This window comes from Ambystoma mexicanum, chromosome 4q (genome assembly GCF_040938575.1).
Source record: "Ambystoma mexicanum isolate Mex_15411 chromosome 4q, UKY_AmexF1_1, whole genome shotgun sequence".
NCBI lineage: Eukaryota > Metazoa > Chordata > Amphibia > Caudata > Ambystomatidae > Ambystoma > Ambystoma mexicanum.
The window spans coordinates 85,480,211-85,502,676 of NC_090928.1; the positions used below are offsets into that span (position 1 = coordinate 85,480,211).

The following is a 22,466-nucleotide window of genomic DNA, read 5'->3' on the forward strand; positions in this document are numbered from 1 at the left end:
TTTCTGATTGACCCTCCCAGGTACAACTTGGGTCCTTCCTTTCCTCTATCTCCCTCTCTACCTGTGGTGTTCCCCAGGTGTCTAACCTCTCGCCCTGGCTTTTCAACCAATACCTGGCAACTCTCGCCTACTGCATCTCCATTTTCTGCTCAAACTTCCAGTGCTATGCTCAGTGCTTAAAGTGGGCCGGGGCCTGCCGGGGCCGGGCCCCGGCAGTCTCCAAAAAGTGGGACTGAGCCGGGGCCCTGCCTGGGCCCCCGTCCTACAGCAATATTGGCGGGAATCGCGGGATGCATTATCCCGTCGCGGCCGCAGCCGCGACGGGAGATGCGCCTGCAATGAAGTCAGGCGAGCTGACTGAAGTGGCAGCCAGTCACAGCGACGCTGTGACTGGCTGCCACTTCCGTCAGTCATAGTAACTGCATCTGGTGACCCATCGCGCGAGAGGTCACCAGAGGCAGTTACTGTCCCTTTGTTTCCCCAGGTCGCCTTTAACGGCGACCTGGGGAAACAATATGTTACATATTTCTACGTTTAGAAAAGATGGCTTGCATAGTACACAAACCATAGTAAGGTACGCACACAAATATATAACATTTATATATATTTGTGTGTATACCCTACGATTTGCGTACTTTTTAGGCCACGCCCCTCCCACAAGCCATGTCCCCAAATGAGGGCCCCCCCTCAATTTCTTACCCCACTTAAAGCCCTGGCTATGCTGATGACAGCCAAACTCATTTCTAGGCTTCTTTTAGACACCTCCTCTCCTTCCCTCATCTCTGACTGCCTAATCACCATTCAATATTGGTGTGCCGCCAACAATCTTTGTCTAAATTCCAACAAGCCATCCTTTCCTCTCACTCTCTGGCCGGCCTCCCTTGGCCCTCCTCCTATTCCTATCTGCAAGGCTAAGAATCTCGGGGTCATCTTTGACTCCACACTTTCCTTCACCTCACATCTCTGACGTCTCCAAAAAGTCAAACTTCTTACTGCACCTCCTTAGAGGTACTGTGCCTTTCCTCTCCTTCCCTCAGGAGCTCACTGTCTCCCAAGCTCTGGTTCTCTCTAGGTTGGACTACTGTAACAGCCTCTTTCTAAGTCTACCTGCCTCCACTCTACGCCCTTTACAACTAATCCAGAACAGGACTGCGAGACTTGTCCTTGGCCTCAAGCCCTGGGATCGTATCTCTCCAGCTCTGAAATCCTTTCATTGGCTCCCATGGATTCTAGGATTACATTTAAAACCCTCTGCATTTTCTACAAGGCTTTCTGGGGCCTGGGTCCAAAATAGCTTCAACTATCCCTCTGTAAATATCTCCCTCTGGAGCCCTTCACTCCTCTACTTCTAACTCCCTCAGGGTCAGTCGTTTTTCAAAGAAACGAGCTGGGGGCAGATATTTGTCTTCAGCTGGGGCCTTCCTTTGGAACAGCCTCCCAGCCACTCTGAAACTTGCAGAGAACCATCTCCGATTCCGGAACACCTCAAGACCTTCCTCTTCGCTTCTGCCTTTGCCCCTCTTCTCCCCTGCTGATCTGTTTTTCTCTCTCAGTACCGCGCACCTGGCCACCTTCTGTCCTTCGGGCCCATGTACCTGCTCACCCTGCCTCCCTCCTGCACTGCCTCCGGGCCACCCCTCGCACTGGGATCTTTATCTGTACCCATACAGTCCCCCATGTTTCCTCTGCACTTATAAGATATACTCTGACTAATCATGCACTTGCCACTTGCTGGCTGCACTACCACTCTTCCCTGCCTTTATTTATTTATTTATTGTACTTATTATTTATTCTGCTCTCTCCACTGCTCTGCACTTTCCACTTCTTCCCCTTCCACGCACTTTCCCCCTTTTCCCTTTTCCATGCACTCGCACGTTCTTAATATCACTGGGCCTAGTAAGACCGTTGTTTTTGTTTCTCCCTTGTTCCCCTCCCTCTGCTTGGTAACACTCTGAAATACTTTTCTATGAGCGCGATATAAATAAAATATGATATATGGCATTTGGTTATTGTCAAGTTTTGTGTTGCAGTACGTGCAAACTGTTGAGGGGTCAGTTGTTTTGTATTTAGTTTCTGCTGTTAAATATAAAGCTAATTGGAATCATTGGGATTCTTCATTGTCTTCTATTGTGTAGGCTAGATCAACTATTTTTGTGCGCTTTTTATAAAATGTTCTGCAACAGCAGACACATATTTGGTCTGGAATTTCAGGAGATGTGTTTTGAAACGTGCCTATTTCTTATTTGTATGTCTTTATTAGGACGTTGGTGTATATGAGGTTTTCAGTAATGTTTTCTGAAGGTACAGAATTTTCTAAGTCACCTTCAGTTCCAAAGTATTTACGTTGGATGTGCTCTATTTCTTGAAGCAGTTCTTTGGCTGTTCCATGTAGGAGAATGTTATTTAAATGTTGCAGCTCTAGAGCAGGACTTTTTGCAAAGTATAGTCAATGCACAAGATTCCGTATAGTAGAATGGTGTGTAGCTAACATTTTAATGTGATGGAAAGTGCTTTTGCAAGCAGTTCCTAAAAATGCAGGCTAATGAATGTCCTCACAGACCAGTGTGGTTGCGCACTGGACAGGAGTCTATGGGCCTCATGACGGGTCCGGCGGTAAGCCTGTCGGTGATACTAGCAACTTGCCGCCAGACCAGTAAAAAATGACTGGTGCCTGACTTCCCAGTAACACTGGGGTATTCCAGCCCAGATGGCCGGGAAGTCAGGCACCGGTAATTTCGTAAGTCCCCATTCCCATGGAGTCCGATAGGGCTCCATGGGAATGGGGGCCACAGAAGCAATGGCACCGATAACAACAGTGCCCGTGCTTCCATAAAATTCTGCAAGCAGGTGACGTTCCGCCCACCAGGTCTGACCAGGCATGTCCATTTGTACAATGGACTGTTTGTTTGGGTGAAAGGAGCATTTGGCTCAGAGTTTGTTGAGAACTTTTTTTCTATACAGGTTTCTTTTTCCATAATGGTGTGTTTCACCATTACATACCCTCGACCATTATTGTCTATGGCAATTGTTTTTTGTTCTTGTTTATAAGCTTCTTCATTGAAATATGGTTGTGTGCTACTTGTGTGAACCCATTCAATGTTACAAAAGTTTGAAAAGGTTTGCATATTGACACTGCGCATGTTTAGAAGAGTTGTTTGCATAATGTATTAATTCATTTAGTTAGTGGTTTCATTCTGTTTAAAATCAATACAAACAATTTTCTCTTTAGTAGAAAAGGCTTAGTCTCCTGCAGTAGTTTTTAAGGGTATATCGTGAATATTCAGCTGTTTTTATAAGATTGTAAAGTACTCTACAGTGGAACATTTTCTGTAGAATTCATACATTTTTTGGATTGCTTTACCGTGACTAAGCTAACACTGGTAGATAAAGGGTTAGGTTGGTTAGAGGGTCTGCTTTTCCTTGCACATAATTGTTTGCTTTTAGTTTTTGCCAGAGGGGCCTTACCTTTTTTAGTTCTGGCTGTTTTAGCTTTGTTGAGTGAGGTTACTAACTCTTTTGTTTTAATGGTTTCTATATATAGTTTTAGAGGTGGATGACTATATGGTGGGTGTAGTTTTATTCTTATCTGCCCTATTTTATCTTTAATTTCTATGGAGTTGCTTTTTATTAGGCATTGGTTGTGTCTGTTGGGAAAAGAAAAAGTTTGCGTTGCCAAGTTGTGCAATGTATATGCATGTATGATGCATGGGTTTATGGGTGTGACTGCAGAGTTGAAAAGATTGCTGTTTGATTTTGAGGTGGTATGTTAAGTGTGGTTGGGAAGGTTGTGAGAGTAAGAGTCTGCAGAGGTGTGATGGCGTTGAGTTAGCGAGTAAGGGAGTGGTGGTGTGATGGAGTCTGTATGGTGATTGTGCTGTTCTGAGCAACATAGTGGGTGTTTCAACGGTGGAGTGCAGATGGGAATAGTAAGAGTGTGAATGGTGGAATTTGATGGGCTAGAGTGAAATAAATGTTGGTTTGAAAAGAGCAGTCTGGGTTAATATATAGTGGAACGCTGCTGTTGTAATCACATACATGGTACATTATGTACTTTGTTGTATGTGAAGGGAATTCATTTTTCGGATGTTGTCTTCAGTAATGTGCTTTTTTCCTATAATTGTAAAACAAAGTTAGTGGGGCTATGTGGTAAAGGCAAAGTACTTTTAGTAAGCAAGCTTTATATTTATGTAAGAAGGAGGAGTGGTGGGAAAAACAGTCGATAAAATCGGTGGATGGTTAAAAATGTTTGCTTTTTGGAACACTTTTCATGAAAGTTAAGAAATGCGAATGTGCATTTGTAGAAGTTCTGTAACGTTTTGTAAAGAGAAGAAAAGTTGTTGAATGTTAAATGTTAAAGGTATTTGTACCACGCACCGTCACTAACAGAGTTGGTCCCCAGGCGCTCTGGCAGATCTGCAAATGAGAAGGTGGGATGGGTTAGTATGGAAAAGATTTGTAGTACACTTTTAAATGTCAGTTGGTGTGTGGAAGTCCAATATGTTAGGAGTAAATGCATACTTGCCAACATGATGCATTCTAAACTGTAGGTGTTTATGTAGTCCTAGCCTTTTTTTTCGTTCTGGGACTTGTAGTTCACTTTTCCCATTGTGAAAGTTGCAGTACAAGTTACAGAATGTATAGAAAAATGTATAACTGCATGAGCAGCTGAAGAGTGCAATGGGTTATGTTAGGAAGTATGCATGTACTGTCAATATATTAAACTGGCACACACTGAGTGCCAATTACAAATGGTGTACAAATCTATTGTATCTGCTTTTACTTTCCTTTATGAAAAAGTGACACAGTGCTGCTGTAAATGTAGATATGCATTTTTGAACCTTCTTCAAAATGCTTCCAAAAACAAATATTTTGAAAAGCACTGCATTGTATATGTTCATTTGATATACATGTCACAGTTTTGAATCTTGAAGTTAAGTCATGTTTTTCTTTGCATTCTGGTACTTGTAGTTTGAGTTTTACAATGGGTGAAGATAATGGGAAGTGACAGAATGCAAAGGAGAAAATAAAAACGTAATAAGCATGTAAAGATTGGAATGGGTAATGTTGGGATGAATGCATGTGGTGACAAACACTAAGGGCCACTTAAAAATCTACAGATCTATTTTATATGCTTTTCCTTTATTTTATGAAACAGTGACACAATGCTGCTCTACATGCCATATGCATTGTTTAACTTTCATCACAATGATTGTAAATAGAAACATTTTGAAGTGCACAGCATTGTAATTGTTTGCTGCTTCATGTGAGCAGGTGATGAATGTTGCAAAGCTTATTACAGGGTAAGTAGGAGGAACCCTTCATATATATATTTGTGAAAGAGTTGAATCATTTGAAAAAAAATATAAGCATATCTGTACTATGTTTTGTAAGATGCAGATCTTGTTGAATCTGGAAATAGAAATCTTGGACAGTTGCACAATAGTTTTTGATGCATATAACTTTCATTAGCTGGAGATAGTTCTGAGAGTTCAAGTGTACATCTAAAGTGTTGAAGTGAGATGACAGGGTTAGGTGTAGAGGTTTTGGATGTGATTGGTGGATGGATGTGTGACTCTTTGAATGCAGCCAATGAGGGAGTGCTGAGAACATGGAAGTGGAAAGGGTAGAAGTGCTGTCCCTGCGTTACGGGGGGTCCATATACACCGAAGTAGTCCACGGACACTACATGCCACATTCAAGTCTTTCATGAATGCCGGCATCGAAAGGTGACTGTGGGTTTAGCCAATCAGGTTTGCTGGGTGTGGTCTACATGAAGAGAGTGTTGCAGGAGTTTTGTTTGCAGGAGTTGTGAGAACGTTGACAATGGCTTTGGCTATGTGATTGAGAAAGCAGTCTGTGTGGATTCTGAAATACTCTTCCATTCAGTCGGTGTATGCTGAAAATCACAGCATCCTTAAAAATATTGGATCGTCAGAAGTGGAAGTTTTGTGGCATGCAGTTTGTGGCTTAAACTGGGCAAGCTTGTTTCATTCTGTGAGAGTGTGGCTCACTTACAAAATTACAGACATTGTGATTGTGGAGGGGACAGTTGCCTTGAAGGAATTATTTAAAAGCGTAATGCAACTGTTTCGTGCTGCTAAAATTACTTTTTGTGAAATAATTCAGAGGCACAGATGGAGATGTCCAACAAACATTTTCAGTCCACAAATTGAAGAACCAATGTAGCTTCGCAATAAAGCAGCATCTGCTTTTTTATATGCTGCAGGAATGTCATAGTTTGAGAATGACAATCTAAGTTCTGATGGTGTGATTTTTTTTTTGTCAAGATGGAGTTCACTTCACAGATGTCGGAAATGTAATTATACTTTACAATGTTAGAAATGCATTAAAAAAGTTCCTGTAAGAACATTGTAAAGGATGATGTAGAGTGTACAGTGCTACTGTACATAAAAGGAAAAAAAGGAAGAAAAAAGGTGTCTGTTAACAAACACAAAAAACACAAACATGCCACATCTGTGTCATTTGAGGATGCCAGGCATGGAAAGAGGATTGGAGGGACCACAGTCAGTCGGGGTTGTTCGCGGACATCGGAGGATCAGCCAATCAGGTTTCCTGGGTGTGGTGTACAGGAAGAGAGGGTAGCAGGAGTTTTGTTAGTAGGAGTTCTGAGAGGATTGGAAATGGCCATGGCAATGTGTTTCAGCAGGCAGAGTTGAGGACTCTTGGGTTCATTCGGTGAAGGCGTATGCCGCGTGTTTTGCAATAGCCAAAAACCATTCATTCCCTGAACTGGAAGTGTTTTAGTAGGGAGTGTTAGGCATGAAGTGGGTGGACTTGGTTGAACTGAAACATCCGGACATTATTTTTTTTTAATTGTGGAGGGAACAGTTTGGGGAACGTGACTGGAATTGCATTGCAGTTTGCAATGAAGGAGGCATTGGGAAAGTTGAACGAAATGTTGCATGATTCGAAAAAATAAAATTCACGCATTGCCCAGAGACAGATGTGGATGCCTTCCAGTTCATTTGGTCCACAAATGGAAAAACATCAATAAAGCTGAGTGTGCTTTTGTTTGAGATGTTGGCATGACACTGTTTCATAATGAGAACATTCAATTTCATAGTGCAAACATTTTCTGGAGTGATGAAGTCCATCTAACTGATGTGACTAATCATTTTTTGTGGAAAACATTCAAAATGTTTTGAAGCAGTTTTTGGGAAAGTGAGAAGAAATAATTAAATTCAGTGAAATGTTTTCTTAGTTAAGTTTGTAAAACCAAAAATGTAAAAAAATATAAAAGCCAAAAACACAAAAAGGTTATTTTGAGAGCCACCCTTTTTGGATGCAAAACAATTAAAATTATTTCAATTCTCCCACCCCACAGCCAGAATATTTTAGATTTCTGCGGACCACTGCGCTGTCCGCAGACTATGCAGGCTGCACAGGGGCCTATGACTTTTTTTTCCTCGCTTCTATTTTTTAATTGTGAAAGGTGGCTCCTAAAGGGAACTTTTTGTTGTATTTTTTTGGCATTTTTTTCAGGCAAAGCATGGTATAGGAGGGAAGGCAGGGAAGGGGCACCATTCACAGGGGGACGAATGGACAGGTGGAGAGAGGAAGATGTTGGGTGGGCATTAATCAGGTAAGTGGCAGTGTATCTCATGCTCCTTAACAGCAGCCTTGAAAGCACTCTGAAACTGCAGATCGGTGCTTCACAGTATATACATAGCACTGTGAACTACGAAAGGTAAGAGTCAATAGTGTTCTATACGGAAGCCACTGCTGGGATCCTCTGCACCAAAGGAGTATCCTTTGTGGTGAAAGGAGAAGATGAAGATGATGGGGTGGAGGAAGTCAACTTGCTCTTACCTGAGAAAGGTATTTCCTTTCTCAGAGGAGTCGCTTGGGTTGATTTGGAATGGCACCTCATGGAAGTAGTCTAGTAGGACTACAAGCCAGGTTTCCCACGACTGAGTACAACGTTGCTCAGTGCATCGGTCCTTGCTTGCACACGCCTTTGAGACATTTCCAACTCTCATGAAAAATTGCCTCACCCAGGACTCACTCTGAGTACTGGTGACAGGGGCTTCCTCCACTTCATCCTATTCCTGCTATTCTGTATCACTGTGCCTGTTGCCCTCTCCAGGCCCTCCAGATGATGATGGTGCTGCTGGTGGGGGTGGCTTGGAAGAGGCAATGGTCATAAGAGATGCCATGGTCTCCAAGAACAAGTTCTGCAAAAGAAATGTGCCCAGCACTGAAACAGGTGCTCTCTCCTGGATAGCCAGATTGGGACTGAGGGAAATGAATGGGTGGGTCACTTCTGAGGAACCGTTCGCAGATAGTTGTACTATCCGCGTACTACTTAGTCGAAAATTGGCCTTGAGAAGTTGTAAAAAGTTGCCAGATCAATGTAGAATGGGTCTGGAAGCTGTGCATGCGTACCTTTTCTGCTTGAAACACCATAGACTGGCTAGAAAAGCACTTTTAAACTGTACACAGTCACAGACACTGTTCACGGACACTGCCGTCACGCTGCACGGATGCGGTCACATGATGACGTCGGTGGACACCCTTCGAGCAGGAATCACAAGGCACATATACTGGTTGTCCATAAAACAGGCGTGGTGTCCGCAGACAAATTAAAAGTGTGTCATGCAAAAACAGACATTTCAAGATATCGTACCTGTTTTGGGGCACCTCTGTTTTGAATTCGGACACCCAAGACAGCCATAGTGTCCGCAGACTCATAATGGAATTGTTTTTTAAAACACAGAACAATAAACAAAACATTTATAGTACAAACACTATATTTATTCAAGAAAGGGGTGGGGTATCAGAATGGGAAACATAAATTGGACAATCAGGAACTTTTGTACAATAATTATGAGGGGAGCAAGGGAGTGAGGTTTCATCAAAGCGTCTTTCTTTAAAATGTTCGGAATTTACTGGGGATGAAAGCTGGGGACAAGGGGGACAGGTGCAAGAAGGAGATTGATAGGGAAACATTTTTATCACATGATTTTTCACATATTGTAAAAGTTCTTTGAAATCATTACTAAGTTCATCTAATTTGTTGGACAAGTTCATGATTTGATTATTTACAGTTAGGGATAGGGCTTCTGTTTGTGATTCTGGGCATTGGGTATAATTAAACTGGGGTGTGGTTTCTTCATAAAAACTATATACTGTAAGAAAAATAGAAATTATTATTTTAGTAAGGTGTGTATAAAATAAATTATTTGTTTACATTAAAATATTGTATACCATTGGAGATGTTATCGCCAGTCATTTCTTCTTTTGGGAAGTTCTCCTCTAACCATTCAAGTGTGATTGCCATTTCTGTGAGGAAAAAGGGCTTCTGTCTTATAACATATGTTTATATAATGAAAGCTAATAATAGAGAAATAAATACAATGCACTTACTATTTAGTGAGAATGTGATGTCCAAAAAGCAGCTGGTGTTTCTCAATCTGTATGCAGAGTTGTAGTGAGAAGATTATATGAAGTATACAGTTATGGTTTGTGATAGGTGTATTTCATTGTAATGTGTGCTCAATAAAAAAATAATTAGCATTTTTTCCCTAAGTGTTTGTACAAAAAGGTATATTTGCATGTTGTAAACATTAATTGTGGTTTTATGTACATCTGTTGGTTGATGGTACATCATTTTTGGGTCTCCTGATATATTGGGGGGAGGCATACAATATTAGGAACTTGTAGCAGATTAAAGGGGCACAAGTAAAAACCTATGACATTCACTGAAAATGTTTTTGTTAAAGGGGCGTTATGGTTAAGCTTCACTAACAAAAACCTATGAAATTCACTGAAAAAACATGGTTAAAGTGATGTTATGGTTAAGTTGCACTAATGAAAACCTATGAAATTCAATGAAAAAACTTTGTTAAAGGATTGTTATGGTTAGAAGTAAAACCGAAAAACCTTCAAAATTCAGCAGTTATGGTAAGCTAAGCAACCATAACTCGCACCACCACCTTGCACTGCTAAGACTAACACCCAGGACAGCAAAGATGACATCACAAATGTAATTGATGGCATCACTGATGCGACACTTGTTTTTGTTCACTGACATATCTACGTCAGGCGGTTTTGTTCACTGATAGAATATGAACATGGAAAATGTGTTAAACATCTAGACAACCATCTTGTATGTTCTTAAAGTACTTTCCTTAGGGTTTGGTCTCACCTAATGGTGCACATATATGGGCCTCAAACACACAATTCATTTGCATAAATGATGATAAACTTTTATGTTATTGACATTTTCTGGTGATGTTCTTTCTTTCTTCCATACTTTAGTTTGCCTCTATGTGCCTCTGATGATTTTTATGCATTGTGGGTTTTCATATGTATTGTTTGTACTAACACAAGTATGTACAAAATCTTGAATTATCAGCTATGTATTCCATGTTTAACATTACTCAAAACTCTGATAAGGTATCATTAATTATTTAAATATTAAAAATTTCCAGATTAGAAATATTATACTTCTGTGGTGCATGCTGCAACCATTGCCAAAGCGCCCATATAATTAGGTTCCAGTATGAATAACAATACTCCAATATAATGTTTTGTTTAGATGAGTACATTCTTTAATACATTATGTAGTTCAGGATAGGTCTTCCGATCACCCATGACATCTTGTTACCAAAATTATAAATGCAACCTCTTGTAGGGACTTTTCATCCAAATTATTTTCATATGTGATGTCATCAGTGATTTCATCAATTTCATTTGTGATGTCATCTTTGATGCCCTAGGTGTTAGTCTTAGCAGTGCACAGTGGTGGCGCAAGTTATGGTTGCTTGGTGTACCATAAGTGGCGAAGTTTTAAGGTCTTTCGGTTTTACTTGTAACCATAATGTACCTTTAACAAACTTTTTGGCAGTGAAACCTCACATTTGTCTCTAAAATGCACATTGAAGTGTTTGTTAAAACATGTTAATGCACCCTAATTGAGAAGTAAGCCATCTACAGAAAGGTTTCATTGGTGGAAGTGCAATTAGCACAAGGGCAAAAATTGCCTCAGTGAAAAAAGCATAAACTTTCAATGCAATTTAATACCTGGGCACGTTTTCCAGTGATGGTAAAGGCTGGCCTGGTGCAAATACATTGAAATAATATTTAGGATTATTTATCACGCAGCCCAGAAATGTGTAAAATAAAAGGAGTGGAACTCTGACCCCACCAGAAGGTGGAGGCGGACGATGGAGCAACGCACTTGTTAATAGATCAATGGTGGGAGTAGGATGGCAGGTAGACCGCTCTGTGAGTCGTAGACGTAAAAGAAGGGTGTCCTCCTGAATTGTTGTTCCTTTTGTACCCTTAACTCGAAGCAGATATCACTTTTGATGTAGCTGCTTTGTGTGCTTTGGGAGTTTTTGTTCGGCGCGTTCTATACATTCTAGAACAATTCCAGGGAGCTGGCTATAGTAGCTTTGCTGAAAAACATTGGGGGGCATGACATCTAAATGAAAGGGGCCCTTGCCAAATAAGTAGGACAAAATAGTGTGACACAAAAGTTGGGGGACAAACATCCTGGCCCCCCCTCTAAAATTATATACATGGTTTTATAGTGGTAGATTCACCATAATCTGCAGTGGAGAAAATCAGGAGATGCACTAGTCATCTTATACGTGCTCCTGCTATCTCATATCTGTCACAAAGACTACAACTAGAGCAGATCTCCTGCTGCCTCAAGCATTTTCGAAATGCCCTTAAGTAGATGTTTTTAATCACATTTGCACATGAGCATCTCAAAGATGTTCCAGGCTGCCCCCAGATTTGCCCCAGTTTTAGGCTTTGTGAATAAGGTAAAATGTAGGAGCACATTTGAGGTGCTCACAGCATCTCCTGATTTCATCCAGTAAAGATATTTGTGAATCTGGCCCTAAGGTTTTTCATATCTACCCAGCTCTTAAATTTCATATTATTGAAGACTTGTTGAACTCATAATAGGAGGATTCATGTCTTCTGTAATGCAGCAATACCAATATTTATGTTTTACCGAGTAGCCATCCCTGGAAGTTCACCTCCAGATCAGAACTCTTGCGAAAGATATTGTGGGTATAAATGTAGCGCTAGAAAATATAATTTGATTAAAAGGCAGTAGTTTTCTATACATTTCTCTGTCAACTCAACAATACACCATACGATGAAGCTCATGATGACAGGTTCGTCAATTCCCAAGAACGTGCGGCATGAAAGGGGAGACACTATAAAAAATGATTTATTTACGGCTATGTTTTGACAACTTCTAGTTCAGCTCGAATTGCTACATCTTTCTCTCCATATTTGAGGGGTACTTTCTTATTGTCTTGTAGGTCTTTGAGAGGTATCCAATGCCTCTTTAATGATGTTTAAGCATTGTTCCATGAAAATGCCTAGCTCATTTATCGCAAATCAATATTTTTATCTCATTATGTCATAAGAAATAATTGAAGCATGTTCCTAGATTCCTGAAAGTCAAATAGTAGATTCAAAAGAAGAATGCACATTTCTGATTTAACATAAACCTTCCAAATGAGTGTGTTGCTTGTTTGCATTTTACAGAATCTTAAGAATAACAGGAAAGCCTGCACGCTAGTGTCGAAGAAGGGTCCTGCAGCCGGCGGAGATAGCCCTGACAGTCACTGCAAGGTGTGTCTCTAACATACTAACACCAACAGTAGGTCAAGATTAAATGGCTGCCATTTGGTGATTGCCCTCATGCTCACAAGAAACAATCATTTTTTACTGAAAACACCATTGGCCTGCATCACATCGGTGATACGACGCTTGTTTCTGATTCTTTTCTGAAGGAATATGATCGAACTGGTCTACCGCGTTCACATTCAACGCTGCACATGGCAATCCTTATGCACTTGTTCCTGGCCCCTATTGTTACCCTATCTACGAGACAAAGGGGGTGTTTATGTCTGGATCCCTTAATATTGGCTGTTGAATACCTGGTCTTACTGTGTTTCCTGGAATAAACACCATCCACTCCCACTGTAAAATCCAATAAAATGTATTTAAAAAAGACATGATAAAAGTAACCGATAAGACTGCATACAACTTTATTTTTGGAAAGCTGCTATTTTGCGCTCTATCAGCTGGTCTGTCTTTTGGATGTGACCAGCATAAATGTGCGCATATCCACTATATGGACGTCAGTGATTTAGTTTCTCAACCCGTGGACTAGAAGCCACGCATTCCCTACTGCCTTATGCCCCACGCTAGGGGCAACCACTCTGCACTTATCGCCGGCCCCTGCTGGTCTGGGAGCACTTGTTCCCATCCCCCACCCTTGCACTTCCTGTTCTGCGCACTAACTCAACCTTGAATGTTCTCAGCCCAGTAAGTATGTCTGTCCAATCCTGCCTCTTGTCTCCTCCTGCCCCTAGTTTTGGTCGTGCTTGAATACTCATGCATAGGCGCATTGGATGAGCAACCATCAAGCAATCTGGATGTCTCGGCAGACCATTACTGTAGTTCTTGTAGTTCATATAGTTCATGATCTGTATATTCCCTTCCCTCCCCCCCACCCCTCCTGTATTTCTTGCCTCATCCTTTGCAAAGCAATTTACTAGTTGATATGCCTCTGTGCCTGCTATGCTAGTTATTGTTGTTAGATCATTCAGAATCTTCAAGGCCTAAGAATGGTGACTGTATTCCCTTGTTCTCTTCCCGCCTTCACGCGCTTTGAAGCACTTCATTTGTGTATAAGTGCTATACAAATAATCAATTACAATTACATGTGCAAATCCACTGACACAGCAACCCACTGAGCATATCTAGAAAAAGACTCTGTTGTCATAGGACACTTTCCTGCAGAATCCACCTTTATTTTGTACTTAAATTTTCAAATAGACATAGGCCGGTACACTTCAAAGATAGCATTCTGTCACACATGCGATGGGGTGGGCTAACTCGGCATCTGTGTGCCAGGTCTGAGACCCACCTACATTATATCAATGCTCAGCAATAATTCAACATCTTTAGCAATGTATTAACAGAGGAGGAAGTGACGTATTTTTAAATTTGGAAAATTCTTATAAGATAATGCCATGTATATTATAGCTTTCTCACCCCGGAAGGGGGGGCACATGGAGTTTAATGGCCCACCAGCCTGAGCTTTAGTAGACCCGAGCAAAGCAAGGGCCTTAGCTCAAGCTGTGGGCTGCTAAACCTCATGTCCGCCCCCCCTAGCTGGAGTGTGAAAGCTATTCGCACCTTGGGATTTACCGGAGTGTGGATAGTTTTCTTTTTTTTTTCCCTTCTGATGGGAGACAAGCTTAGTCGAGCCCATCTCCCGTCAAAGAAAAAAAAGTGTCAAAAAATGGCTGCCACGGAAAACATGTACCAAAATGGCCACCGTCCCCCAAAAAGGGACTTAGTCCCTTTTCTATTTTAATAGCAGGCACACGGGAGGAGCATTGGGACCGGAGCACAAGGCTCCGATACCCGCAGATAAGTTGGGGTGGAGGAAGGGGAATTGAGTTTTCTAACATGGTGTAATGCTCACCTGGTATCCACGGGGACGTCACTCAGCCTGTTCTGAGCTCTTACGACCTCAAACCCTTCCCTGGAGGCTATTCGACTGGAGACTGGGCCTGAAACACAGGATTGGTAGAGTTTCATTCCCTATTGTCTCTGTGTGCTTGAACCCCTTCTTCCCCGGGGTCCAACCTTTCCCTTTGATCCACAGCTCACCTTGTTTTCTTGGATAGTGTGCTCTCCGTCCTGCTTTCAGCGCAGGGGCGCGTTGATTGATGCGGGCTCGTTGCTGCCTAGTTACTTCACTGGCAAGAGTCCGACAGGTAAGTATAATGAGTCTTTTGAACAGTTCTCTAACTTCGTTCCTTTCCTTCCTTAGATGATGGCCGGCGTCCGGGGATGGCGGCATGCTGCTGAGATGAGTAGCGCTGAAGGTTAGTGAGAGCGCGATACGCGATGCACCCCTTTAATATTTACATTGAACTGAGTTCTTTTTCTGTGTCTTTTAGGTGCTGCGACATTTTCAGCATGGATGCCAGTTGTGAAGAACAAATGCGGTGGGTAAGCGCGGTATGTGGCGCCTCTAGATGTTTCCACACTAACCTGGAGTGTCTTTTCCCTCTTGCAGATGGATGAGAAGTTCCGGAGACAGAGTTCCCCCAGAGCGGCTGGGGTTCAGGTAAGTGTTTGAAGCTCGTACAGTATTTAAAAATAAGCGAAGATTTGCAGAATGCTTATTAATGCCTTTTTTCTGTTCTTTTCCCTTTTCCTTAGGAAGCGGCGTGCCGGGATGGGAATGACACCGCCAAAGATGCCCGCAGAACAGAAGGAGCGATGAATGATTGGCAGAAGCGCCGCAAGGTAAGGCTTTTCCTAACGGTGTTCTTGTTCTTGCAGGAGCTGAGTGCAGAAGAAAGATGCAGGCCTACTGGAGACCGATCCGAACACGGTGAGTGTCACGCTGCAGGTGCAGAAAAGGCAAAGCATGTTTCTCAGCCTGGGTGTGGCTTAAATAGTCTCTGGATATTACAGGGGTCTCTGGGCTGAACCACACCCAAAAGATTAGACCGCACATGCAGTTCTGGGAACCAAAATATGTGGGGGCATCCATCTTGTCCCCATCAATGCACTACAAGTCCAATCCCTAATGTTATCCTATGGGAGTGAGTGAGTCTGGTGCCACAAGCGCCAAGTCTGACTCCAAGTGAGTCTTTGGAGGGATGGAGAGGCCCTTGAGGGCCATGTGGGTGATCGTGGCCTGGCTCCAGCCTGACATCTTGGAGGGCTAAGGACATGAGGGGCAGGAATCATGAAAGCACTCCCCCCCAAGGCCCCTCTCAAGGTGGCTCTTCTGTCTGGTCCTGGTTTGGTTGGATGGTTTTGATGAAATCGTCTAAGCAAGCGAAGTGCATGGATGTACTCACAAAGCTCCCATGTCCTGTCTTGTGGACCATACCCCTTCCAGTCTACTAAGTAGTATAATTTGGATCTGACGTACTTTGAATCTAGGATGTCCTTGACTTCGAATTCTGGGTCCCCGGCGACTACTACTGGCTGCAGTGGCGTTGCTACCCGGGTCTCAGGTTGAACAGGTTTAAGGAGAGACACGTGGAACACAGGATGAATCTGCATGTTTGACGGCAAAGCTAATCTGACCGCTACAGGATTTATCACAGAGGTGACGGTGAATGGACCCAGGTATCTTGGACGGAAAGTTCAATGGACACGTGTTTAGACGCCAGCCAGACTTTGTCTCCCACTTGGTAGTTGGGGGCCTTTGCCCGGTGTTGATCAGCAAACTTCTTTTTGCGATTCTTAGCTTGAAGTAGGTGTTCAGCTGCCCTTTTAAAGGTTTGAGAAATGGTTGTGTGCAAGGTTTTGACTGCTGGCATTTCCAGGGTTGTAGAAACGTCCAACTCAGAAGTACGTGGGTGCCTGCCATACATGGTATAAAAGGATGTCTGCCCAGTGCTGGTGTGTAGGGAATTATTATAAGCATATTCAGCTATCCATAATAGGTCGAACCAGCTTCCTTCAGCTTGGTGTAACATGCAACGCAGATACTGCTCGACCGTCTGATTTGTCCTCTCAGTTTGACCATCCGTTTGGGGATGGTGACTGGTGGATAGCCGGATGTCGATCTGGGCCATAGAGCAGCATTTTCTCCAGAAGTTAGATACGAATTGAGTACCTCAGTCTGAGACCAAAACTGAAGGAAACCCATGGAGACGTACAATGCCTTCAAGAAATACCTTTGCCAGAGTGGAAGCATTTGGGAGCCCCTTAAGAAGAATGAAATGTTCCGTTTTTGAAAATAGGTCCACGACCACAAGAATAGTGTTAAACCCTTGACTGGGTGGTAAGTTAGTAATAAAATCGAGGGACAACGTGTGCCAGGGTGCTGGTGGGATTTCCAATGGTTGTAATAGCCCAGCCGGTGTCTGCTTGTATGAGTTGTTTTGAGCACACACTCTACAAGATAGGATGAATTGGATAATGTCTTTACGCCACGTGGGCCACCAATAATTTCCTTTTACCTTGGCTAGGGTTTTAGCGATTCCGGAATGGCCCTCGATCAAGGAATCATGATAACCGGATATGACTTGTTCTCGTAGTTCTTGGTTTGGTAAGAATTAACGATTCCTGAAGTAGGGCAACTGAATTTTTATCATGTAATGTTCTCCTTGTGCACTCCACGCTTGTAATTGCTCGGGACTCATCAGGTTTTGGATTTATTCATGTAATTCTTTCTGAGTTATGGTTGCTGTGATTCCTAGGAGCTTGTCACTCGGGATGATTGCTATTGGATCAGTGTCAGGCTGAGAGATATCCTGTGTCCGCGGAAGCAGCTGAACCCCTGACAATCCCCCTGAAATGTAATCCTCAGAACCAGTTTATACTCGGCTCTGTTAACTACACCCCAAAGGGAAAGGGGGAAGTGGATAACATAAGAAACACCAGGCTGGCGACGTCTAGACTAGCTGATGCAGAACCAGCAGTGAATACATAAGAACACACAAAATCCTCAAATTACTTAACTACCTTTTGATTTTGAAAACTCTATATCCTTAACTAAAATGTAAAGAATCATACCTGGTTCTTCTCTTTATGGATCTTAGAGAAGATAGGAGTAATTGCTGGTAAAATCTTTCTACCTTCTTTTGCTTTGCAAAATCTTGAAAATAACAGCAACTCCTTTCGAGTAATGTATCATTAAGAACCTTGACTCATGCCTTTAAAACTGTATAATGTTCCAGTTATGATGGGCTTAAAAGGAATACAGTTCTTCTTTCTTAATAAAGTACATAGTCTCTTTAAGAACTTGCAAACTTGTCCACACGCGCAAAGATGTACACACGCAGAACTCACGCTGAAGAAAATACGCGCCGGAGAAAAACACACGCTGAGGAACACACGCGCTATGAAAACATGTGCTGCGGAAATCATGTAGCAGTCTTTTCTTGCGCTCGCGTAAACGTGCAATAAACACCCGCGCTATGGACACACGCGCTGTAGAAATCACGTAGAAGTCTTTTCTCACGCTCGCATACACGCGCTATGAACACACGCGCTGTAGAAATCACGTAGAAGTCTTTTCTCACGCTCGCGTACACGCGCTATAAACACCCGCGCTATGAACACACGCGCTGTAGAAATCACGTAGAAGTCTTTTCTCACGCTCGAGTACCCGCGCTATAAACACCCGCGCTATGAACACACGTGCTGTAGAAATCACGTGGAAGTCTTTTCTTACGCTCGCATACACGTGCTATGAACTCACGCGCTATAAACTCACGTGCTGCAGAAATCTTTTCACACGCTATGAATACACGCGCTGAACACACACGCGCTTTTACGAATTAAACGTGGAACTATTAACAGTGTAACATCACAGTTCTACTATTGAATTTACATTCACTTTCTCTAAAAGTCACGAATGAATCTGAGCAACAGATTTACATATCCAAATAAAGTCACTTAGCTTAAGAATGTTTCTTTTCCAAAAGAACTACCGAAAACTCTCCTGTGAACCTGAATACTTCTCCTGAACAACCCCGAATAAGTAGCCGCTCGACTGCCAAGAGTTGAAAGTTCAAATCCACTAGGCCCAAGACTTCAGCAGGAGCAGCTACAAACACGTCCTCTCAGCTGGGGTTACGACGATGAAAGGCAGAGAGTGACAGTTTAGAACGTTCATTGTTGTCCTGCAGTTCTCTCTAGCCAATCAAACCTTCTATTGTAAAACTCCATCTTGCCTTGGGCTAGAGCCAGGAATCTGTATAGAAAAGTCAAGGCCAAACCAACTGCAGTAGAAAACTTCCAACCCACACAGAAATAAAGGGGAATAATAGAATAATTAAAGGAAACCTGACAGTCAGGGGTCTGATACCCTTGCTCTTCCATCCCCATACGGGAAAGGGCATCGGCCTTCCCGTTTTTCACCCCTGGTCGATATGTAATCACGTAGTCATATACAGGAAAAAAAAAGAGCCCAACGGAATTGTCGTGAGGATTGGGCCTTTGCCGTTTTTAGGTACTGGAGGTTCCGGTGGTCATTTATTACGGTGATTGTGTGTCTTGCGCCCAAGAGGTAGTGCCGCCATGCCTTAAAGGCTGATTTAATGGCCAGGAGTTCTTTGTCTGTGATAGCGTAATTGAGTTCAGGGGGTGTGAATTTACGCGACCAGAAGGCAACAGGGTGTAACTGGCCCATTTCGGGGTCCTTTTGTGAGTGGACGGCTCCCATAGCCATGCTTGAGGCGTCTGTTTCCACCAGGTATGATAGATCAGGGCAAGGGTGGCATAAGATTGGGGCAGATGTGAATCTTGCTTTGAGTTCCTGGAAAGCCTCCTCGGCTTCTGTTGTCCATTGGAACTTTTTGTTGCTTTTCCTTAGTAATGACGTGATGAGATGCACGATTTGCGAAAATCCTGGGATGAACCGGCAGTAGAAGTTTGCAAAACCCAGCATACTTTGAACCCCCTTGAATGAATTTGGGGATGGCCAGTTCAGGATAGCATCTACCTTGTGTACATCCATTGGGATTCCATTCGGGCTGAGAATAAAGCCCAGGAATTCCACCTCAGAGACGTGGAATGAGCAGTTTTCGAGCTTGGCATAGAGCTGGTGTTGATGGAGTTTCTCCAATACGGATCGGACGTGTTTAACGTGGTCCTGCTTTGATGCAGAATATACTAGGATATCGTCGATGTACACTAGAGCACAGACATCAATCAATTCCCGTAGGACATCGTTCATGAAGTATTGAAATGCAGCAGGCGCGTTGCAAAGGCCAAAGGGCATTACTTGATATTCGTACAAGCCTTTTTTTGTTGCGAAAAGTGGTTTTCCATTTGTCCCCCTGTTTTACGCGAACAAGGTGATATGCCCTCCTCAGGTCTAGTTTTGTGTAGATTTGAGCATCTTTGACTTTATCAAGCAATTCAGGGATCAGTGGCAGGGGGTAGCGATTTTTTACAGTAATCTGGTTCAGTGCGTGATAGTGGATGCACGTTCTCAAGTCCCCCTCCTTTTTTGGTACGAAGAATAGAGGACTGGCAGCTGGAGACTTCGATGGACAGATGAACCCGTTGGCCAGGTATTGGTCAAGATAGGCCTTCAGGTGCTGGTTTTCTGGTTCCGTGAGTGCGTAAATTCGCACACAAGGGATTTGTGCGCCGGGTATCAGGTCGATTTGGCAATCGTATGGTCTATGCGGTGGCAGGGTATTAACCTGTTCTTTCTGAAAGACATCTTGAAAGTCCTGGTATTCACTTGGTAGGGTGCCGATTGCCACAGTTGCAAGTGTGGAGATACTGGTGTCTATTGGTTGTTTCTCTTGGTGAAAACATGTGTGGGCACAAGTCTCAGGAAAGGCAAATTCTTTTGCTCGCCAATTGATTCGAGGATTGTTAGCTACCAACCATGGCATTCCCAAAATCAACCGGAACTGTGGTGCCTTAATGAGGTCAAAAACGATAGATTCTTGGTGTCCGTCCTGGCACAGAAGGGTTAAAGCTGCAGTGCATTGGGATACTGGACCAGAAGCTATTTCTGTGCCGTCAACAGTGGTAACAGTGTCAGTGGTCGATTTAGAGCGTAACGGAAGCCCCATCTTTGCCGCAAGATCCTGGTCGATGTAATTCCCAACGGCTCCACTGTCTATGTACGCTCTTACTGCGTGCATCCAAGATGGTTGTTGGTGATTGATCAAGACCACAGACAGTGCAAAATGGGAGGTCTGTAGTTCACTTTCTTTGCTTGACAAGTGGACCCCTACACTTGCCAGGCTGGGGAGTTTTCTGATTCCTTGATGGTATCTTACTTGTCCATGGCCCCTACCATCCTCCTTGGTTGCTTCACAGGGCACTCTTTAAGGAAATGACTTGGCCTTCCACAATACAGACATAACTGCTGCTGTCTCCTTTTATCCCTTTCCGCTTTAGTCAAGGGGGATCAGACCCCCCCGATTTGCATTGGCTCTCCTGAACCTTCCATTGTTCGGGCAGTATTGTTCTTTGAACGCACATACATAGAGCGAGGGTCCCGTCTGTTTCGATCTGCTCTTCGGTCCTGCAACCTATGATCCAGTTGAACAACAAGGTCAATGAATTCTCAGCAGTCTTTCGGGGGGTTCACTACTTTTGCGAGAACATCCTTGAGCTCCCCCCGCAACCCCTGATGAAATAACGTGGTTCTCTTCTCCACTGGCCATTCTGCTTCAACTACGAGTCTATTGAACGTGGCTTTGTATGTTAATAGGTCTTGATTCCCTTGGCGTAGGGACAGAAGTTTGTTGTCTAATGCCTGCCCATAAGTACGACCGGCAAACAGCTTTTCCATCTCCTGCTGAAAGCCCCTGAAGTCATGCAGCAATGGATCGTCTTGGGCCACAGAGGGTACAGACCAGTCCACGGCGCTACCACTCAGGTAGGATAGCACAAAAGCGACCCGTGATTGGTCATTCGGAAAGGCCCCTGGCCTACAAAGTAAGTGCAGGCGGCACTGGTTCATGAACGTTGCAAACCTCTTGGGATCCCCCGTAAATAGTTCAGGCCGGGCCAAGGGAACTGCCCCAGGAAGGGTTATTTGAACGGGATTGGCTGATAGCGCTGGCATCGAGGGCAAGCTTCCTGGCAATGGTGCATGCCCTGCTTGTGACTGGAGAAGTTGTCGGCTTAAATCATCAGTGCGTTCTTTGGCTACTATCAGCTCTCTCCTCAGGGTGTTGGTCTCCTGCCTGGCTGCATGTACTTCGGAACGTAGCTGCCCCAACATGTGGGATAATAGGTCAGTTTCTGACATTTCCATGACGCCCAGCTGGATTTTGATGTGAGGCTTTGCGTTCTGTAACGCTCACCTGGTATCCACGGGGACGTCACTCAGCCTGTTCTAACCTCTTACAACCTTGAACCCTTCCCTGGAGGCTATTCGACTGGAGACTGGGCATGAAACACAGGATTGGTAGAGTTTCACTCCCTATTGTCTCTGTGTGCTTGAACCCCTTCTTCCCCGGGGTCCAACCCTTCTCTTTGATCCACAGCTCACCTTGTTTTCTTGGATAGTGTGCTCTCCGTCCTGCTTTCAGCGCAGGCGCGTGTTGATTGATGCAGGCTCGTTGCTGCCTAGTTACTTCACTGGCAAGAGTTCGACAGGTAAGTATAATGAGTCTTTTGAACAGTTCTCTAACTTTGTTCCTTTCCTTCCTTAGATGATGGCCGGCGTCCGGGGATGACGGTGTGCTGCTGAGATGAGTAGCGCTGAAGGTGAGTGAGAGCGCGATACGCGATGCACCCCTTTCATATTTGCATTGAACTGAGTTATTTTTCTGTGTCTTTTAGGTGCCGCAACATTTTCAGCATGAATGCCAGTTGTGAAGAACAAATGCGGTGGGTAAGCGCGGTATGCGGCGCCTCTAGATGTTTCCACGCTAACCTGGAGTGTCTTTTCCCTCTTGCAGATGGATGGGAAGTTCAGGAGACAGAGGTCCCCCAGAGCGGCTGGG

General features: G+C 43.6%; 1 protein-coding gene across 1 annotated transcript in view; it reads left to right on the top strand.

Annotated features, from left to right (window-relative positions):
• Positions 1-22,466, top strand: part of LOC138468478 (uncharacterized) — a 219,483-nt gene that overhangs the window by 138,114 nt on the left and 58,903 nt on the right. Inside the window, exon 7 of the mRNA XM_069609005.1 lies at positions 12,535-12,621. Coding sequence (XP_069465106.1) covers positions 12,535-12,621 — 87 coding nt within the window. The remainder of the gene's footprint in view (positions 1-12,534; positions 12,622-22,466) is intronic.